The sequence below is a fragment of the Hemiscyllium ocellatum genome, chromosome 2 (assembly GCF_020745735.1).
Source record: "Hemiscyllium ocellatum isolate sHemOce1 chromosome 2, sHemOce1.pat.X.cur, whole genome shotgun sequence".
NCBI classification, from domain to species: domain Eukaryota; kingdom Metazoa; phylum Chordata; class Chondrichthyes; order Orectolobiformes; family Hemiscylliidae; genus Hemiscyllium; species Hemiscyllium ocellatum.
In genome coordinates this window covers 99,072,422-99,091,545 of record NC_083402.1, presented here as the reverse complement: position 1 = coordinate 99,091,545, position 19,124 = coordinate 99,072,422, and the positions used below count along the sequence as shown (strand labels likewise).

The following is a 19,124-nucleotide window of genomic DNA, read 5'->3' as shown; positions in this document are numbered from 1 at the left end:
CCTCTTGCCTTCATCGAGAGAAGTAAACATATCTCTTATTTTTAAAAATGGAAAGGCCCCAGAAGATTGTTCATCATATAGACCCATATCCTTACTAAATGTGGATTTCAAAATTCTTTCTAAAATGTTAGCATTAAGATTGGAGAGGGTCTTACCATACATCATAAAAGAGGACCAGACGGGGTTTATAAAGGGTCACAGGTCAACTAATAATATTAGAAGGGTGTTAAATATGATACAAGCCTGATAACAGAGAACAATTGGGTTTAACTGTCTCCTTGGATGCAGAGAAGGCATTTGATCGGGTAGAATGGCCATATCTTTTTTATATACTGGAATGGTTCGGTGTTGGAGAGGTATTTACGAAATGGGTTTCAGTATTATATAATGATCCCAAAGCAGCAGTGATCACCAATGGTTTAAGTTCGGATAGCTTTAGTGTTGGCAGGGGCTGTCGTCAGGGATGTTCTCTTTCACCATTATTATTCACACTAGTGAGTGAACAACTGGCGGAAGCTATACAAACTTATCCTAACCTAATGGGCGGCATGGTAGCACAGTGGTTAGCGCTGCTGCCTCACAGCGCCAGAGACCCGGGTTCGATTCCCGCCTCAGACAACTGACTGTGTGGACTCCGGGTGCTCCGGTTTCCTCCCACAATCCAAAGATATGCAGGATAGGTGAATTGGCCACGCTAAACTGCCCGTGGTGTTAGATGTAGGGGAATGGGTCTGGGTGGGGGTGGGTTGGTGTGGACTTATTGGGCCAAAGGCCCTGTTTCCACGCTGTAAGTAATCTAATCTAATGGCTCCGAGGGTTGAATAGAGCAAAGATAAAATCAATCTTTTTGCGGATTATGTCCTCCTCTTCTTAAGTGATCCTTTGATATCCATGCCTCTTCTAACCCAAGTGATCAATTTATTTGGGATGTTCTCAGGCTATAAAATCAATCTTGTGAAATTTGAGGCCATGCCGTTGGGAGGTCTTGCCAGTGTATTCAATTTACCAGACGGATCTTGCTTTCCCTTTCGGTGGCCACTAAAAGGTTTTCTGTACTTAGGTATTTTAATCAACCTCACTATTTGCTCAGTTGTATAAAGCTAATTATGTGCACCTATTAGAGAAAATAAGACAAGATCTTCAACGCTGGGGAGATCTCCCAATATCCTGGTTTGGCAGTGTGGCCTTAGTTAAGGTGAATATCCTACCTCGTCTTCTTTACCCTATGAGAATGCTCCCCCTGATGCTGCCAAGACAGGCGTTGCGTAAGCTCGGCTCCTTTATTTGGAATCATGAACAGCCCCTTATCAAATTGGAAAAGCTGCAACTCCCACAAGCAAAGGGAGGACTGGACTTTCCAGATTTTATGAGCTATCAATTGAGTGCCTTATTATCTTATGTAGCTGATTGGATCTCTTGTGACCCACAATCAATCTGGTTAGGTATTGAGACCTCCCAAGCAAAATGTCCCCTCATCAATCTTTTATTTATGGACAAGATGAGAGCTATTATGGACTACTGTAAAAACCCTGTTTTATTAAATACAATTAAAGCCTTGAGGATAATGTGACAAAATGAGGGTAACCTGCAAAACACCTCCCCTTATACTCCTATAGTGGGAGCACCGGGATTTCAGCCAGGGGTGACAGATAGTGCATTTAAAACTTGGAAGTCCAGAGGTAGCTCCTGCTTGGGAGACCTGTTCGATGGGGAGGTTATGATGTCCTTTGAGCAGTTGAACAAGAAGTCGGACTGACTAACAGGGACCTTTTTGGTATTTCCAAATACGAGATTATATACAAAAGAAGACCACACTGATAATTAATCCCTACAAATCGGTTAGGGAAAGGAGAGTGCTATGACGGATGCCCCCACCCCCCTCGGTTAGTACTCTTTATCACACATTAAATAATAAAGTATCCAAAAACATGTAACAATTATTTCAAACTTGGAATCAAGAATTATGATTGGTAGTCTCATTAGAAATGTGGGAGGACATCTGGGAAAATGCTAGAAAGATCTCTATTTGTAGTAGAACTCAGGCTATTCAATTAAAGATAATCCACAGGGCTCATATGGCACCTGAACGACTCGCAAAATTCAAGGCAGGAGCATCCCCAATGTGTCCAAATGTAAAATAGAAATTGACACTCTCACACATTGTCTATTGACATGCCATAAGATCCATAGGTATTGGGACAGAATAGCGAATCCAATGTCCCTGCTTTTGGGCTCTTCAGATTTTTCCTCCCTGGATGTGTATGGGAGGAAATTATTTACTATTCTTTCTTTCTGTGCAAGGAAAAGTATTTTAGTGATTTGAATAGCTGAAGGCCCTCCAGGACCTTCGAACTGGCACAGGTTAGCCCTGAAATATATCCACCTTGATTTCCTCACAAATATGGTGCACCAAAAAACAGAATTATTCTATAAAACATGGCAGCCCTTTTTGAACTACATCAACACAGATATTTCGGCCATGCTGTCCAGGGCTTTCGTCGAGCCGTGGCAATGGTTCTGGCTGGTTCAGGGACCCGCGGGAGGAAGAATCCCGTATAAATACCGGTTTTGTTGTGACTTGATGTAAATCTATTTTGAGTATGTATCTAGTTATTTAATTATTTCATGGTTTATTGCTAGTAATGTATGATATTTTATTTTATGTTTTGGTTGTTGTGGGATAGATTAGTAGTTAGTTGGGTTTTGCTTGCTCCCTTTTTTGGTTATTATTTATTTAATTTTATATTAATGTTTATACTTGTTTGTATTACTTTTGTAACTTTGTAAAAAATCTTTGAAAAAAAAGCACATGCACAAAATTAATGCTCACAGTGACTTCACATTTTCCTGGTTTCCACTAAGCTGAATATTCCTTTGTGACAGGTTTAAAATAGTTTGCTCCCTTTGGCAGCCACCCTCCCTTCAAGATTCGCCACCCCACTCCCCAAACCATGACTCCTTTACGACCATTTATTTCTCCCTCATATCCTCCCATTTTACAATCACTCACTGCTCTGCATATTTAGCAGGTTTTATTCTTCCACTAGCCTGATTTGCACACACATTCCCTCCAGGCCTCACCAACCCTGTTTACCATCGTGACTTACCCTCTTGCTGCTCCTCCAATCACAGATTCCTTTCATACTCTGCTTGCTGGTAATAATATGAACAAGGGAGAAGCAGCTTATGATTAGAAGAACTGATTTTTTCAAATTTTTTTAGTTGCATGTAGCTCCAATTAGTTAGCACTGCAAGTCATTCTTCACAGGCAATTTGGGGGCTTTCAGGTGCAAATTCAACTGTTGACTCTGTATTTTGAAAACTGCCCAGAAAGACTGTTGCAGTTCAAGAAAACAGCTCACCTTCATCTAATTAAGAATAGGCAATAAGTGCTGCCCCAGCCAAAATGCTCATAAGATGAGAATGACCTTTTCTTTACAAAAAGTGAAGCTATTCCCCATAATTTACTGTATCTGATCAATGGGATAGTTCTAATAGTGCTATAATCATTTTTTTAACTTTACAATCTAAAATTCCTAGACCATAATTCAGGTGCCAATGTACACATTCCTAAAGTGTGGGCAGTGGGATAATGCAATATTCAGGAATCTTACCTGCATGGATCAATAATACTTTTGCATGTATCAGGATGGACAAGAAAACTTCATTCAAGTCTATTAGGAGTTGGCCCCACCTGACCTAATTAGCATGTTTCATCACCAAAGCCCAGTTCTTGAAGAAATAAGAATAATACAGCATCAGATCAAGCCCTTTAGCGCACCAAGACTATGTCAACACAATTAAAAATCACACAACACCAGGTTATAGTCCAACAGGTTAAATTGGAAGCACACTAGCTTTCGGAGCGACGCTCCTTCATCAGGTGATGAAGGAGCGTCACTCCGAAAGTTAGTGTGCTTCCAATTAAACCTGTTGGACTATAACCTGGCATTGTGTGATTTTTAACTTTGTACATCCCAGTCCAACACCAGCATCTCCAAATCATCAACACATAATGCCTTTCTCAACTGAAAAACTTTTGCCTCTATGCTGTTTCAATCCCTCTACTCAATGCCTGTTCATATATTTGTAAAGATGCCCCTTGAATGTTGTTACTGTATCAGCCTCCATGTCTCCTATGGTCATGCATTCCAGGTACTTACCACCAACTGTGTAAAATATTTGCACTGATTAAGTCCTTTAAACTTACCCATGTTTACCTTATGTCCCCTAGCTATTGACATTTCTACTCTGATAAAAAGTATCTGACTATCCATTCTATCCAAGCCTCTCATAATTTTTATCAGTTCACCCCTCATCCTTTGATGTTCAAGTGAAAGCAAGTCACGTTTGTCAAATGTTTCCTCATAGCTAATACCTTCCAAAACAAGCAACACTCTGGTAAATCATTTATGCATCCTTTTCAAAGCCTCCACATCCTTTATCTACCTTAATGTGTTTTAAAATGCCCAGCACCTTCTTTTCTGTAATGAAACTCAAGACATCACTATTTGTTTTTTGCAACCTTACTGGCCTTAAGTCTCTGACTCCTCCTTGGTAATTTTACTTTCTGGCCTGCTGCTCTGGTTCCCAAACCTCTGCCTTACTAGTTTAAATCTTCCTGAGTGGCACTGGCAAACCTCGCTGCCAGTATATTGGTACCCCTCCAGTTTAGGTACAACCTAGCCTTCTTTAACAGGTCCCATATGCCCCAAAGACATCCCAATGATCCATATATTTGAAGCCCTTCCTCCCAGACCAGCTGTTTAGCCGCATATTTAACTGTACCATCTTCCTATTCCTAATCTCATTGGCACATGCCACAGGAAATAATCATGAGAATACAACTCTAGAAGTCCTGTTTTTCAACTTCCTGGCCAATTCCCTGAAATCACTTTGGAGGACCTCATCTCTCCTGCCTATGCTGTTAGTACCAACATGGATCAAAAACGCTAGTTGTTTACCCTCTCTTTTCAGAATATCCTGGGCCCACTCAGAGATATTGATTTTAACTTCAGTCAACCAGAAGAACAGTTAAAACTGCAATTTACATATCATATACCAGAATCTGCTGGTTATTTACTCAGCTATATTTTCAATTTGAAGTAAGATTAGGGTTAATGTCGATAACCTCAAGCCACTTGCCTGAATTGTGAATACAGATGGTTCAGTATGCAATACTCCATTGACAAGAAAGCCATGATTAGTCATATCAGTGACAACAAAGGTGAATCTGTCAATCTGCGAATCTCCTCCATCATGTTTGTATGCAATATCCATACTGTCAACGTCTAACTGTGTGAAGTTGTGCTGCTTCAGAACAGCCCCCTTGAGATGCAGTTGTCCATGCTGTGGCTGCTGTGCAATAATGTAGGTGAGGTTCTGTGGAGGGGTATCAGGATCAGACAACTGTAGCACATCAGGAGAAATGGACACCATGGAGCCTTCAACTAATCGGATCCCTTTGTTATTCAACAGTGTGGGCAGGATACGATCAATATTCTCAATGATGATCTCGAGACTTCCATTTCTTGTGGACAGTCCATTGCTGACAATGAATCTAGCAAAGACAGATAGAGGCAAGGCAACCTTCAGTAAGTTTTCTCTGATTCACCATCTATAGAAATGAAATAATAAATTGATATGCACTTTTAACAGGGATTCGGGTTCCAGTGGTTCTGTAACCAAGTTCAGACATATAGCTCCACATCACTTGATCAAACATTGTGCTTTATGCTGAACAACAGTTGCCATCTCGAGGCCTAGCAGAATCAAAGAGAGCCCAGATTGGATTTCACAGTGGCTCTTGAGTCTATAGTTAAATGATTAAAATGGGGAAGGAGAATCTATCCGTGAACCTGACAGTTATTATGTAGAAATTTAACACTAAGCGATCGCTTTCACCCCTGTTTTAGGAGGACATCTCCTCTTAGAGCACAGACTATTCAGCAGCTTGACTGTCCAGCAGCTCTATAGACTCAGCAGCATAAGGTATGAACAATAGCTACAGCTGGAAGGTAGACCTCCACACTGCGGAGCTTAGGAAAGTCCAGGCTTGGCGACCTCGGTCAGGGGTGAGGTGCAAGGAGCAGAAGGGTTCAAAAACCAGGGAAGGGTTAGCTTTGGGTTGGGTTGGTGGGAGGTGAACATGGCATGACTCTAGGTGGCCAAGGAAACCTGCAGAGGATAGCTACAATCCATTTCAGACATCATCCTATACCTATATAGCCTAAAATGATTGTAGTTACTTTCAAAAAACAGAAAACAATGACTGATGCACAAAGTGATGGCTATACTCATCAAGCCTGAGGAAAGATCATCAGCCTGAAGGATTGGGCAGAATTTTCCCAGTCTTGTGGTCCCAAGCTCACATTTGGCAGAGGCAAGATCAGCTCAGAGATATTCCAAGGCGCAGCCTCCCAATTAACATCATCCATATTTGCCATACCGTTAGAGATTGCAGGAAGTTCTGGAATTTGTCTCCAGAGAGAAAGCAGCTCTGAAGTTGAGGCAGCCCTCTTAGAAGAGGTGGACACTGCTAACTGTGTTCACAATCTGCACACCCCCCCCCCCCAAAGGGCATGTCAATATGGAGGCACTAATGGAAGCATGAAGACAAATGGAGTAGGCATGTTATAGGGAATGGAACGTCTTCTGGGATAGCCTGCAGAAGTTGACATTCCAACCTATGACCCTGTCAGATCCAAGGCCCATCAGTGTCCTGTAAGATTTTGGTCAATTGGTAAAACTGACGGAAAGCTGCTTTATTGAGAAATTATCATGAAAGCAAATGTCAAAATGTGACAAGACAAATAAAACAAGTCATGATAATTCATAAAATCATTATAGAAAATCATTAAACGGCTTTTAAAATTATAAACTAACAAAATAAAGGGCAATTATAACCATTTCAATATACAAATAATTACAAAATTGTTGCAATATGCTGATTTCCTTCCTTTACATTATAAAAATAAAATGTTGACAGCACTCATTTTGTTCAAATGTCCATGAATGGATATGTTGTCAAGTAGTTTTATTTAAATTTTGAATAATTTGCAACACTTCATGAATTTTATGAAATAGGGGGTTGGGCTGTCTACAGAACATAGAACATTACAGCACAGGCCCTTTGGCCCTCAGTGTTGCGCCAACCTGTGAAACCAGTCTGAAGCCGATTAACCTATACTATTCCATTTTCAGCCATATGTTTATCCAATGACCATTTAAATGCCCTTACAGTTGTCGAGTCTACTTTTTTGCAGGCAGGGCATTCCATACACCTACTACTCTCTGAGTAGAGAAACTACTGCTAACATCTGTCCCACATCTATCACCGCTCAATTTAAAACTATGTCCCCTTATACTCAGCAGCACCATCTGAGAAAAAAGGCTCTCACTGTCCACCATACCTAACCCTCTGATTACCTTACATGTCTCAATTAAGTCACCTCTCAACCTGCTTCTCTAAGTCACTCAGCCTTTCCTCATAAGACCTTCCCTCCATACCAGACAACATCCAAGTAAATCCTGTATCTGATATGCAGAATGATATTGTTTCTCTTTAATTCCATCACATCTCCTTCTTTGTGGTTAAAGAGTGATAAGAGTCATAGAGATATACAGCACGGAAAGAAACTCTTTGGTCCAATTTGTCCATGTTGAACAGAGATCTGAAACTAAGCTAGAACTATTTGCCAGCATTTGACTCATATCCTTCTAAACCCTTCCTATTCATGTAGCCATTCGGAAGCCCTTCAAATATTGTAATTGTACCAGCCTCCACCACTTCTTCTGGCAGCTCATTCCATATACGCACCAAGCTCTGCATGAAAAAGTTGTCCCTTGGGTCCCTTTTAAATCTTTTCACTCCCACCCTAAACTTATGCCCTCTAATTCTGGACTCCCCCACTCTATGAAAAAGATCTTCTCTGCTTACCCTATCCATGCCCCTGGTGATGCTGGAACCTCTATTAGGTCATCCCTCAGCCTTCCACATTCCAAGGAAAATAGCCCCAATCTATTCAGCCTCTCCCGATAGTTCAAACCCTCCAACCCTGACAACATCCTTGTCAGTCTTTTCTAAGCCCTTTCAAGTTTCACAACACCCTTCCTATAGAAGGGAGACCAGAATGTTCCAAAAGTGGCCTAACCAATGTCCTCTACAGCCACAACATAACCTCCCGACTCCCATTCTCAATACTCTGACCAATAAAAGGAAAGCTTAAAAATGCCTTCTTCACCACCCTATCTACTTTCATGGAATTATGAACCTGCACTCCAAAGGTCTCTTTCTTCAGCAATGCTTCCCCAGGTCCTTACCCAATAAGTATGTAAGTCCTGCCCTGATTTGCCTTTCCAAAATGCCGTACCTCCTATTTATCTAAATTAAATCCATCTGCCACTCCTCGGCCCATCAAGATATCATTTTACTCTTTGCTGTCCACTACACCTCCAATTTTGGTGTCATCTGCAAACTTACTAACTATACCTCCTATGTTCACATCCAAATCATTTATGTAAATGACAAAAAGTAATGGAGCCAGCACCGACCATCACAACATACACATGGTCACAGGCCTCTGGTATGAAAGGCAATCCTCCACCACCACATACTGTCTTCTACCTTCAAGTCAATTCTGTATCCAAATAGCTAGTTCTCCTTGTTTTCCATGTGATCTAACATTGCTAACCAGTCTACCATGAGGAAACTTTCTGAAATCTATATAGATCACATCCACTGCTCTGCCCTCATTGATGCTCTTTGTTACTTTCTCAAAAACTCAATCAAATTATTTAGACATGATTTCCCATTCACAAAGCCATGTTGACTATTCCTAACTATTCTTTGCCTTCCCAAATACATGTAAATCCTGTCCCTCAGGATTCCCTCCAACAATTTGCCCACCAGCGACATCAGGCTCACCGATCGAGAGTTTCCTGACATTTCCTTACTATCTCCCTTAAACACTGGCATTACGTTAGCCAACCTCCAATCTTCCGGCACCTCACCTATGACTATCGATGATACAAATATCTCAGCAAGGGGCCCAGAAATCACTTCCCTAGCACCCCACAGAGTTCTAAGGTACACCTGATGAGGTCCTAGGGATTTATCCACCTTTACACATTTTAAACATCCAGCACCTCCTCCTCTGCAGTATGGAAATTTTTGAAGATATTACCATCTATTTTCCCTCATTCTATATCTTCCATGTCCATTTCCACAGTAAACACTGAAGTAAAATACTCACTTAGTATCTCCCATCTCTTGTAGTTCTACACATAACCTGCCTTGCTGATTTTTGAGGTGCCCTATTCTCTCCCTAGTTACCCTTTTGTCCTTAATGAATTTATAAAATCCCTTTAGATTCTCTTTGCCAAAGCTATCTCACATCCCCTTTTCACCCTTCTGATTTCCCTTTTAAGTATACTCTTATTGCCCTTGTACTCTTTGAAGGATTCACTCAATCTCAGCTGTCTATACCTGGCATATGCTTCCTTCTTTTTCTTGATCAAAGATCTCTAGTCATCCAGAATTCCCTACATCTACCAGCCTTGATGTTCACCCTAATAAGGGGATACTGTCTCTGGACTCTTGGTATCTCATTTTTGAAGGCTTCCCATTTTCTAGCTGTCCCTTTACTTGCAAACATCTGCACCTGACCAACCTTTGAAAGTTAGATTAGATTCCCTACAGTGTGGAGACAGGCCCTTTAGCCCAACAAGTCCACACAGTGGGCAATTTAGCATGGCCAATTCACTTGATCTGCACACCTTTGGACCATGGGAGAAAACCGGAGCACCTGATGGATACCCACACAGAGACAGGGAGAATGTGCAAACTCCACACAGACAATCACTCAAGGCTGGAATCGAACCTGGATCGCTGGTGCTGTGAGGCAGCAGTGCTAACCCACTGTACCACTATGCCATCCTAAAGTTCTTGCCTAATACTATCAAAATTGGCCTTCCTCAAATTTAAAACTTCAATTTTTAAATCTGGTCTATCCTCTTCCATCACTATTCTAAAACTAATCGAATTATGGTCACTAGCCCCAAAGTGTTCCCCCACTGATACCTCAGTCACCTGCCCTGCCTTATTTCCCAAGAGCAGGTCAAGTTTTGCACCTTCTCTAGTAGGTACATCCACATACTGAATCAGAAAATTTTCTTGTACACACCTAACAAATTCCTTTCCATGTAAACCCTTAACACTGTGACAGTCCCAGTCTATGTTTGGAAAGTTAACATCCCCTGACATAATCACACTAACATTCTTACAGATAACTGAGATTTCCTTACAAATTTGTTACTCAGTTTCCTGCTGACTACTGAGGGGTCCATAATATAATCTCAATAAGGTGATCATCCCTTTTTCATTTCTCAGTTCCACCAAATAACTCCTTGGACTTATTGCCAGGCATATCCTTCCAAACTGCAGCCCTAATTTTATCCCTTATCAAAAGCGCTACTCTCCTCCTCTCTTTAAACCTTTTTAAGGCTGATAGGTTTCTTTGAACAATAAAGGAATTAAGGGAGACAGTGAGAGTGTGGGTAAGTGGAGCTGAGTCCACAAAAAGATCAGCCATGATCTTATTGAATGGTGGAGCTGGCTCAAAGGACCTGCTCCTGTTCCTAGTTCTTATGTTCCACTCCTCTCTTGACCCCCTTTCTCTCCTTCCAATAGTGTGGAAGAGAGAATGGCAATGGGACAGAGGTTTGAAGAATTTTCTAGCAAAGTTCTAATGGAGCTTGCAAGCTATCAAACATTCAGATTAGTTATGAGATTTATTTGATTGTGCCAGAGAGTAACTTTGCAAAACATTACTGAGGATCAGTTCCAGTACTTGCTTCTAAATATTTTTAAGTTTATTCACATACTCTTTGCATAATTACACCCAAACACACACACACTGTGTCTTCACCAATTGGTTATGTGTTACTACTAAATATAGTGTTTAGGTTGCTTTGAGAAGATGTTGTCATGCTTGAGAAGATGTCACATATGAAGCCTTTCATTTGCAATTTTAAACATTTCATGTGCTTGATAATCCTATCTGTGAGAACATTGAATCCATATTCTAAATGTTTAATATATGCTTGGCAAGCAGTTTCAGCATCTGTAATTTAATAAGAGGGAGTTCAGGAGGGTTATATGTGAAACGATCTTTAATGTTGCACACTCAGATCTCACTCTCCCATAATTCGCTTTTGCCTTTTCACAGGATGAAGTGATGGTCTCTCCTATATGAAATGTGTTGTCTTTATTACAATATTGTGAAAGACTCGAGTCATGGGCGGCACGGTGGCACAGTGGTTAGCACTGCTGCCTCACAGCGCCTGAAGACCCGGGTTCAATTCCCGACTCAGGCGACTGACTGTGTGGAGTTTGCACGTTCTCCCCGTGTCTGCGTGGGTTTCCTCCGGGTGCTCCGGTTTCCTCCCACAGTCCAAAGATGTGCGGGTCAGGTGAATTGGCCATGCTAAATTGCCTGTAGTGTTAGGTAAGGGGTAATGTAGGGGTATGGGTGGGTTTCGCTTCGGCAGGTCGGTGTGGACTTGTTGGGCCGAAGGGCCTGTTTCCACACTGTAAGTCTAATCTAATCATCCACAAGCTGGCATCATCAGTTTGAGAATAGATCTGTGCTGCCTGCGCAATGGGCAGATCAAAACAAATAGGGGTATAAATTGGCAACCAACCTCTACAGAGTAAAAACAATGACTGCAGATGCTGGAAACCAAATTCTGGATTAGTGGTGCTGGAAGAGCACAGCAGTTCAGGCAGCATCCACATTCCGGGCATTCCGTTGCTCCCGATGCGGTCTCCTCTACATTGGGGAGACTGGACACCTCCTAGCAGAGCGCTTTAGGGAACATCTCCGGGACACCCGCACCAATCAACCACACCGCCCCATGGCCCAACATTTCAACTCCCCCTCCCACTCTGCCAAGGACATGGAGGTCCTGGGCCTCCTTCACCGCCGCTCTCCCACCACCAGATGCCTGGAGGAAGAACGCCTCATCTTCTGCCTCGGAACAATTCAACCCCAGGGCATCAATGTGGACTTCAACAGTTTCCTCATTTCCCCTTCCCCCATCTCAGCCGAGTTCCAAACTTCCAGCTCAGCACTTTCCCCATGACTTGTCCGGACTTGTCCTACCTGCCTATCTCCTTTTCCACCTAGCCACTCCACCCTCTCCTCCCTGACCTATTACCTTCATCCCCTCCTCCACTCACCCATTGTACTCTATGCTACTTTCTCCCCACCCCCACCCTCCTCCAACTTATCTCTCCATGCTTCAGGCTCACTGCCTTTATTCCTGATGAAGGGCCTTTGCCCAAAACGTCGATTTCGCTGTACTTTGGATGCTGCCTGAATTGCTGTGCTCTGCCAGCACCACTAATCCAGAACCTCTACAGAGTCGGCTGCCAATCCATGTCCTCTTTTACCTCAGGAAGCTTTCTTGATGGCAAGGATCCATTGTAGGGTTACTCTGGTCCAGGTCTCTACTGTTCTCTGGCATCCTCAATAATTAATGAGATGATCTATCTCTACCAGTTTTTTCAACTATTCTTCCCATACCATTTGTTATCTTTAATATCAAAAATCCATCAATCTCTATTTTGAAACTGTTTTGTAGCACACAACAACCCCCCCCAAAGGAAGAGAATGTTGAAGGTTCACCACTCTCTGCGTAAAGAGATTCCTCCTCATCTCCATTCTAAATGACCCACTTCTTCTTCCAAGACTATGTCTGCAGTTGCTAGACACCCACAGCCCCCAAACAGCCGTTACACATGCTCTACACATATTTTGTTGCTTGATTCAATTAGGTTACTTCTTTCTTCTGCAGCAAATACAGGCCCAGTCCTCAAAGAAAGACTTTACTATCATGTGGATTTGATGACAGGATGCTGCATTCCTTCCATGGCATATACTCTCTTACAAAAGGAGACCAAGTCTAAACACAATACTCCAGGTGTAATCTCAGCAAGGCTGTACGTAATATTAGTCAAATATCTTTACTTCTATACCCAAGTGTCATGTAAGTGCCTTTTTAATTGTTTGCTGCATATTAACCGGTAGTGTCGCAGCAACAAAGATGTCCTTGGACACCAACACTTCCCAGCATCTCGTTATTTCAAAAGTACTCTGAATCTCTGTATTTGCTACAAAATGGAATAACTTCCTATTTTTGCACAACGTATTCCATCTGTCACACTCTCGTTCACTTATTGCAAACAAGTATATTTGTGTCCTCCTTGAAACTCATGCTCCCCACTTTAGTTTTGGAAATATTACATTTAATAGCCAGACACAAATCAGTGACAGAGAATGTGTTAACTCTCTTTCTGTCTCCGCATTACTGCCAGAGGAAGAAAGAGAGGGCTTGGAGGCTCTGGTCATGGTGGATGGAGGTGTAGAGCAACTGGATATCCATGGTGAAGGTGAAGCGTTAGGAGCTGGGGAAATGGAAGTCTTGGAGGAGGTGGAGGGCATGCGTGGTGTCCTGAACATTTGTGGGGAGTTCCTGGACCAGCGGGTTAGGACAGTATCGAAGTAGATGGCGATGAATTCGGTGGGGCAGGAGCAGGCTAAGACGATGGGTTGGCCAGTGTAGTCAGGCTTGTGGATCTTGGGTAGGAGGTCAGGCGGTGGGGAGTTCCCAAAGTACTAGGTTGGAAGCTGTGGGTTGGAGATCCCCTGAGGTGATGAGGTTGTGTACGGTCTGGGAGATGATGGTTTGGAGATGTGGTGGGGTCATGCTCAAGGTGGCGGTAGGATGAGGTGTCTTCGAGTTAGCACCTGGCTTCAGCGGTGTAGAGGTCAGTGCACCAAACTACCACTGCACCCACTTTGTCCGCTGGTTTGATGGTGAGGTTGGGGTTGGAGCACAGGGAGTGGAGGGCTGTGTGTTGTGAGAATGAGAAGTTGGAGTGGGGGAGGGGTGGGCAGATTGATGTGGTCAATGTCTCGGCAGCAGTTGGAAATAAAGAGGTCGAGGGCAGGAAATAGACTGGCATGGCGTGTTCAGGACAGTGGGGTGTGTTGGAGGCGTGCAGAGGGGTCCTTGGAAGAGGGACGGGAGCCCTGTTTCATTATTCTCTGACCTATGTAACAGTGTCTGACACAAAAATTCTCATTCCAGTCACATTTTCTTCTTTCACCAACCTCCTGCGCAAATCAACAGACAGAACTCACCATCTACCACCCTCCAACACTCCATTCTATTCCTCAGTGTGAGATGCCTCAACTATTCTCTCCACATTTTCAGTAATCAGTTCACTCCTCATACTCCTGATTCTCTGCTTTATCTCTTTGTAGAAGAGAGGCCACAGCTTGAATGGAGTTACAAACATGGTCACCTTGATCAGAATAGGAAGAGAAAGCTCTAAGGATGGGCAGGTAGTAACTATACCAGTTAAGGCCATGGGGAAGTGCTAACAATCTGAGACCTGGAAATAGTGTCAGGTCTCAATCCTATAATAGGGTTACGGTTAAGGTTGAGAATGTGTTGCTGGAAAAGCGCAGCAGGTCAGGCAGCATCCAAGGAGCAGGAGAGTCGATGTTTCGGGCATAAGCCCTTGCCCCTCATGCCCGAAACATCGACTCCCCTGGTCCTTGGATGCTGCCTGACCTGCTACTCTTTTCCAGCAACACATTTTCAGCTCTGATCTCCAGCATCTGCAGTCCTCACTTTGTCCTCTTTACATTCAACTATCACTCATGACATTAATGGCACCAACACCTTATTGTCCTGATCTTTGTGCTTCTTCAGAACAATCTTTCAGCGTGGTCCAGCGTGGTGTCATTCATCACCACAAGGTGTATTGCTGGAGCCACCTCTGAAGACGAGGGAATGTCTATGGAGTACTCAGACAAGGAGTGTCACATGACTCCTGTAATTTCCATTCAGTGATTTGGGATTGTCAGTTGGATAGGATGGTACATGGTGAGGAGCTCAATAACTGTGACAAAGAGCAGGTACTGGAGATGAGGGCATCTGTGAAAAGGTCTGGGTAGTGGTGGTGGGGGAGTGTAGCGTACAGGATGCTTCAAGGTCTGCTCAGTTCAATATTGATGCTGAGCCTTGGGGATCATGCATTAAAGGGACTTGACAAGGTTATCAAGATTAACAAAGGATGCAGCAGGATAGAGAATAGTTGGAGATTTAGATGGCAAATTGGCACATGGAGTTTAATCTGCTCAAATATGAGGTGATGCATTAGGAAGGTCAAATTCAAGACTAAAGTATACAGCTAATGGCAGGACCCTTAGGGGCATTGACATACAGAGGGATTTTGAGTGCAAGTCCGTCGATCCCTGAAAGTGGCAACGCAAGTGGATAAGGTGGTTAAAAAAAAATTTGCCTTCATCAATGGGGTATTGAGTCATGTTGTAGGTGTATAAAACTTCAGTAAGGCCACATTTGGGGTGTTGTGTGCAGTTCTGGTTGTTGCACTGTAGGAAGGCTTTTGGTGCAAAAGTGGAGGCATTAGTGAACATTTACCAGCATTCTATAGACACTGGGACAATCCCAATGTACTGAAAGGTAGCTAACCTAACTCCACTCTTTGAAAAAAAGAGGAAGGGAAAAAACAGAAATTTATAGGCCAGTTAGCCTGACATCAGTGGTAGGGAAAATGCTGGAGGAGAAAGTGAAGTCTGCAGATGCTGGAGATCAGAGCTGAAAATGTGTTGCTGGAAAAGCGCAGCAGGTCAGGCAGCATCCAAGGACCAGGAAATTCGACATTTCGGGCATAAGCCCTTCTTCAGGAATGAGGAAAGTGTGTCCAGTAGGCTAAGATAAAAGGTAGGGAGGAGGGACTTGGGGGAGGGGCGATGGAGATGTGATAGGTGGAAGGAGGTCAAGGTGAGGGTGATAGGCCGGAGTGGGGTGGGGACAGAGAGGTCAGGAAGAAGATAGCAGGTTAGGAAGGCGGTACTGAGTTCGAGGGAATCGACTGAGACAAGGTGGGGGGAGGGGAAATGAGGAAGCTGGATAAATCTGAGTTCATTGTTGGAGGAAGAGCGCCTCATCTTCCGCTTAGGAAACCTCCAACCACAAGGGATGAACTCAGATTTCTCCAGTTTCCTCATTTCCCCTCCCCCATCTTATCTCAGTCGAATCCCTCGAACTCAGCACCGCCTTCCTAACCTGCAATCTTCTTCCTGACCTCTCCGCCCCCACCCCACTCCGGCCTATCGCCCTCACCTTGACCTCCTTCCACCAATCACATCTCCATCGCCCCTCCCCCAAGTCCCTCCTCCCTACCTTTTATCTCAGCCTACTGGACACCCTTTCCTCATTCCTGAAGAGGGGTTTATGCCCGAAACGTCGAATTTCCTGTTACTTGAATGTTGCCTGACCTGCTGCGCTTTTCCAGGGAAAATGCTGGAGGCAATTATTAAGGATGTATTAACTAAGCATTTGGAAAGCAGTGAGAAAATCTTTCTAAAACAGCATGGATTCAATAAAGGGAAATCATGCTTGACAAATCTTCTGAAATATCTTTGTGGATATAACCAGTAGAGTGGACAAGGGTAAATCAGTAGATGTTGTGCATTGGACTTTCAAAAGACTTTTGACAAAGTTTCACACAAGAGATTAGTAGGGAAAATTAAAACTCATGGTATCAGAGATAATGCATTGACATGGATAGAGAACTGGCTGGCAGACCGGAAGCAGGGAATTGGAATAAATGGGTATTTTCAAAAGGGCAGGCAGTGACGAGTGGGAAACTGCAGGATTCAGTGCTGGGACCCCAGCTATTGTCAATATACATTAATGATTTGGATGAAGAAATTGAAAGCAATATCTCCAAATTTGCAACCAACACTAAGCCGGGTGGCAGTGTGTGGTGTAAGGAGGATGCTAAGAGTCTGCAGGGTGATTTGGACTGAGTGGGCAAGCACATAGCAAATGCAATATAATGTTGATAAATGTGAGGTTATCCACTTTGGCCATAAAAACAAAAAGGCACAATATTATCTGAATTGTGGCAGTTAAGGAAAAGGCGAAGTATAACGAGACCTAGGTGTCACGGTGGAACAGTTGCTGAAGGTTGGCATGCAGGTGCAGTAGGTTGTGAGGAAAGTTAATGACATGCTGGCCTTGACAGTGAAAGGATTTGAATATAGGAATAGGGATGTCTTGCTGTAGTTACACAGGTCCTTAGTGCAGCCACACCTTCAGTATTTGTGTAGTTTTGGCCTCCTATTCTGAGGAAGGGCATTCTTACTCTAGAAGGAATCCACTGAAGAATCATCAGACCGATTCCCGAGATGGAGGACTGACATGTGAGGAAAGATTGGATCGACTGGGTTTATATTCACTGGTGTGAAAATAGATGGCATTAGTTCAGAATGGCACCATGTCTGGCACATATATGGTAGGCCAAAGGGCCTATGCTTGTGCTGTACTAATTTATGTTCTGTGAGTTCACGGTGTCAGACCTATATTAATGTGAATCAAGAAGAATATGTCAGCTCATGTTTCCATTTGTTCAACATCAGAATGAGTTCACTATTGCTGAAGAGTTGAAGAATGGGGCAGCACGGTGGCACAGTGGTTAGCACTGCTGCCTCACAGCGCCAGGGACCTGGGTTCAATTCCCGCCTCAGGTGACTGACTGTGTGGAGTTTGCACATTCTCCCTGTGTCTGCGTGGGTTTCCTCCGGGTGCTCCGGTTTCCTCCCACAGTCCAAAGATGTGCGGGTCAGGTGAATTGGCCGTGCTAAATTGCCTGTAGTGTTAGGTAAGGGGTATATGTAGGGGTATGGGTGGGTTGCGCTTCGGCGGGTCGGTGTGGACTTGTTGGGCCGAAGGGCCTGTTTCCACACTGTAAGTCTAATCTAATCTAATTCTTTGAAGTTTGGCATGTTCAAGGTGGTTGGTGGGAATGGATGAAGTAGAAATTAGAATTTGTCCTTTAAGCATAGTTACCAATATACCTTACTTGAATCTGATGATTTGTGCCACTTAAGGGCCATTCCAAATACAGAATAAAACTGTTACTGAGCATAACTTTGAGTGGATAAAATGTAGACAGCTAAAAGAAAGAGGAAAAAAACTGAAAGGAGCTACTATCATTACAACAGACAATGTACAAGTTAGTAACACAATCATTTACTGTTGCCTCATTAGGTTATTTGCACATGGGAAGTTGAGTTTCTCTCAGGGATGGCTTCGTTTATGGTTTGGTTTGAATCTAAGTTATAAGGTTCTGAGTTCAAGGCCAACTCCATGAGAAGAAATTAGTTGCCTTAGGATGGTGACAGCATGGTGACAAGTCAACTAAAATGCAGAGACATTGAGATCAAGAAGTCTCCAAACCTGCTGTTTGGCTGGCACCTTTTGTGTGGCTGTCAAAACAGTGTTCACACTAATTCAGCCATACATCATTGACAGCAGCATAAATGTAACAGCAGTTGAGTGGAAGTTTGGCCTATTCTGTTTGTCAACTCAACAGTGTCATCATGACCCAAGCTATTCTTTCTGCCACTGACCTCAGGGCTGTCACGATGAACTCAGCCATCCTATCTGCCATTCACCAGAAGAGTGTCACTGTGGTCTCAGATGTCCTTTCTGTCATGCAGTCCAGGAAGTCACCATGACTGCAACGGTTCCCTTGTCAGTGACCGCACAAATGTCACTCTGACATCAGCCAGTCACTCACTCATGGAGCCAGGACTATCTCCATGACCTCAGCCGTCTACTGTGTCCCAGACACCAGGAGATTCCCTTGACTTCTGCCATCCTCTCTTCACTGACCACAGATGTGTTCCTGTGATCAATGCTTTTCTTTCTGTCACTGACCTCCGGAGTGTCACTACAATGTCAGTTGTTCTCTATTTCACTGACCCCAGAAGTATTATCCTAACGTCAGCCTCCCTCTTTGTTATTGAACCAGGAGTTTTATCATGACCATATCTGCCATCTGTAGACCTCAGCTCACCTCTCTGTCACTGACAGCATGAGTGTCACCTTGACCTCAGCTGTCCCCTCTGTTATTGGCTCCAAAAGTATTACTATGACCATTGTCCCTGACCCTAGATAAGTCCCATGACATCAGCTATCCTCTTTGTCGCTGACCAGAGAAAGGGGTATCATCATGA

General features: G+C 43.4%; 1 protein-coding gene and 1 long non-coding RNA gene across 7 annotated transcripts in view; one reads left to right on the top strand and one right to left on the bottom strand.

The window, feature by feature from the left end:
• frem1a (Fras1 related extracellular matrix 1a) overlaps positions 1–19,124 on the bottom strand; it is a 400,521-nt gene that overhangs the window by 72,972 nt on the left and 308,425 nt on the right. For all 4 annotated transcript variants that reach the window (XM_060838775.1, XM_060838786.1, XM_060838793.1 and 1 more), the window contains one exon: positions 5,146–5,560. In XM_060838775.1, the coding sequence (XP_060694758.1) occupies positions 5,146–5,560 (415 nt within the window). The remainder of the gene's footprint in view (positions 1–5,145; positions 5,561–19,124) is intronic.
• LOC132824390 (uncharacterized) overlaps positions 1–19,124 on the top strand; it is a 139,840-nt gene that overhangs the window by 112,459 nt on the left and 8,257 nt on the right. The window contains exon 2 of one of the 3 annotated variants that reach the window (XR_009645664.1): positions 5,479–5,594. The exons of the other annotated variants lie outside the window; for them this stretch is intronic. This is a non-coding gene — a long non-coding RNA (uncharacterized LOC132824390). The remainder of the gene's footprint in view (positions 1–5,478; positions 5,595–19,124) is intronic. 3 annotated transcript variants of the gene reach the window in all.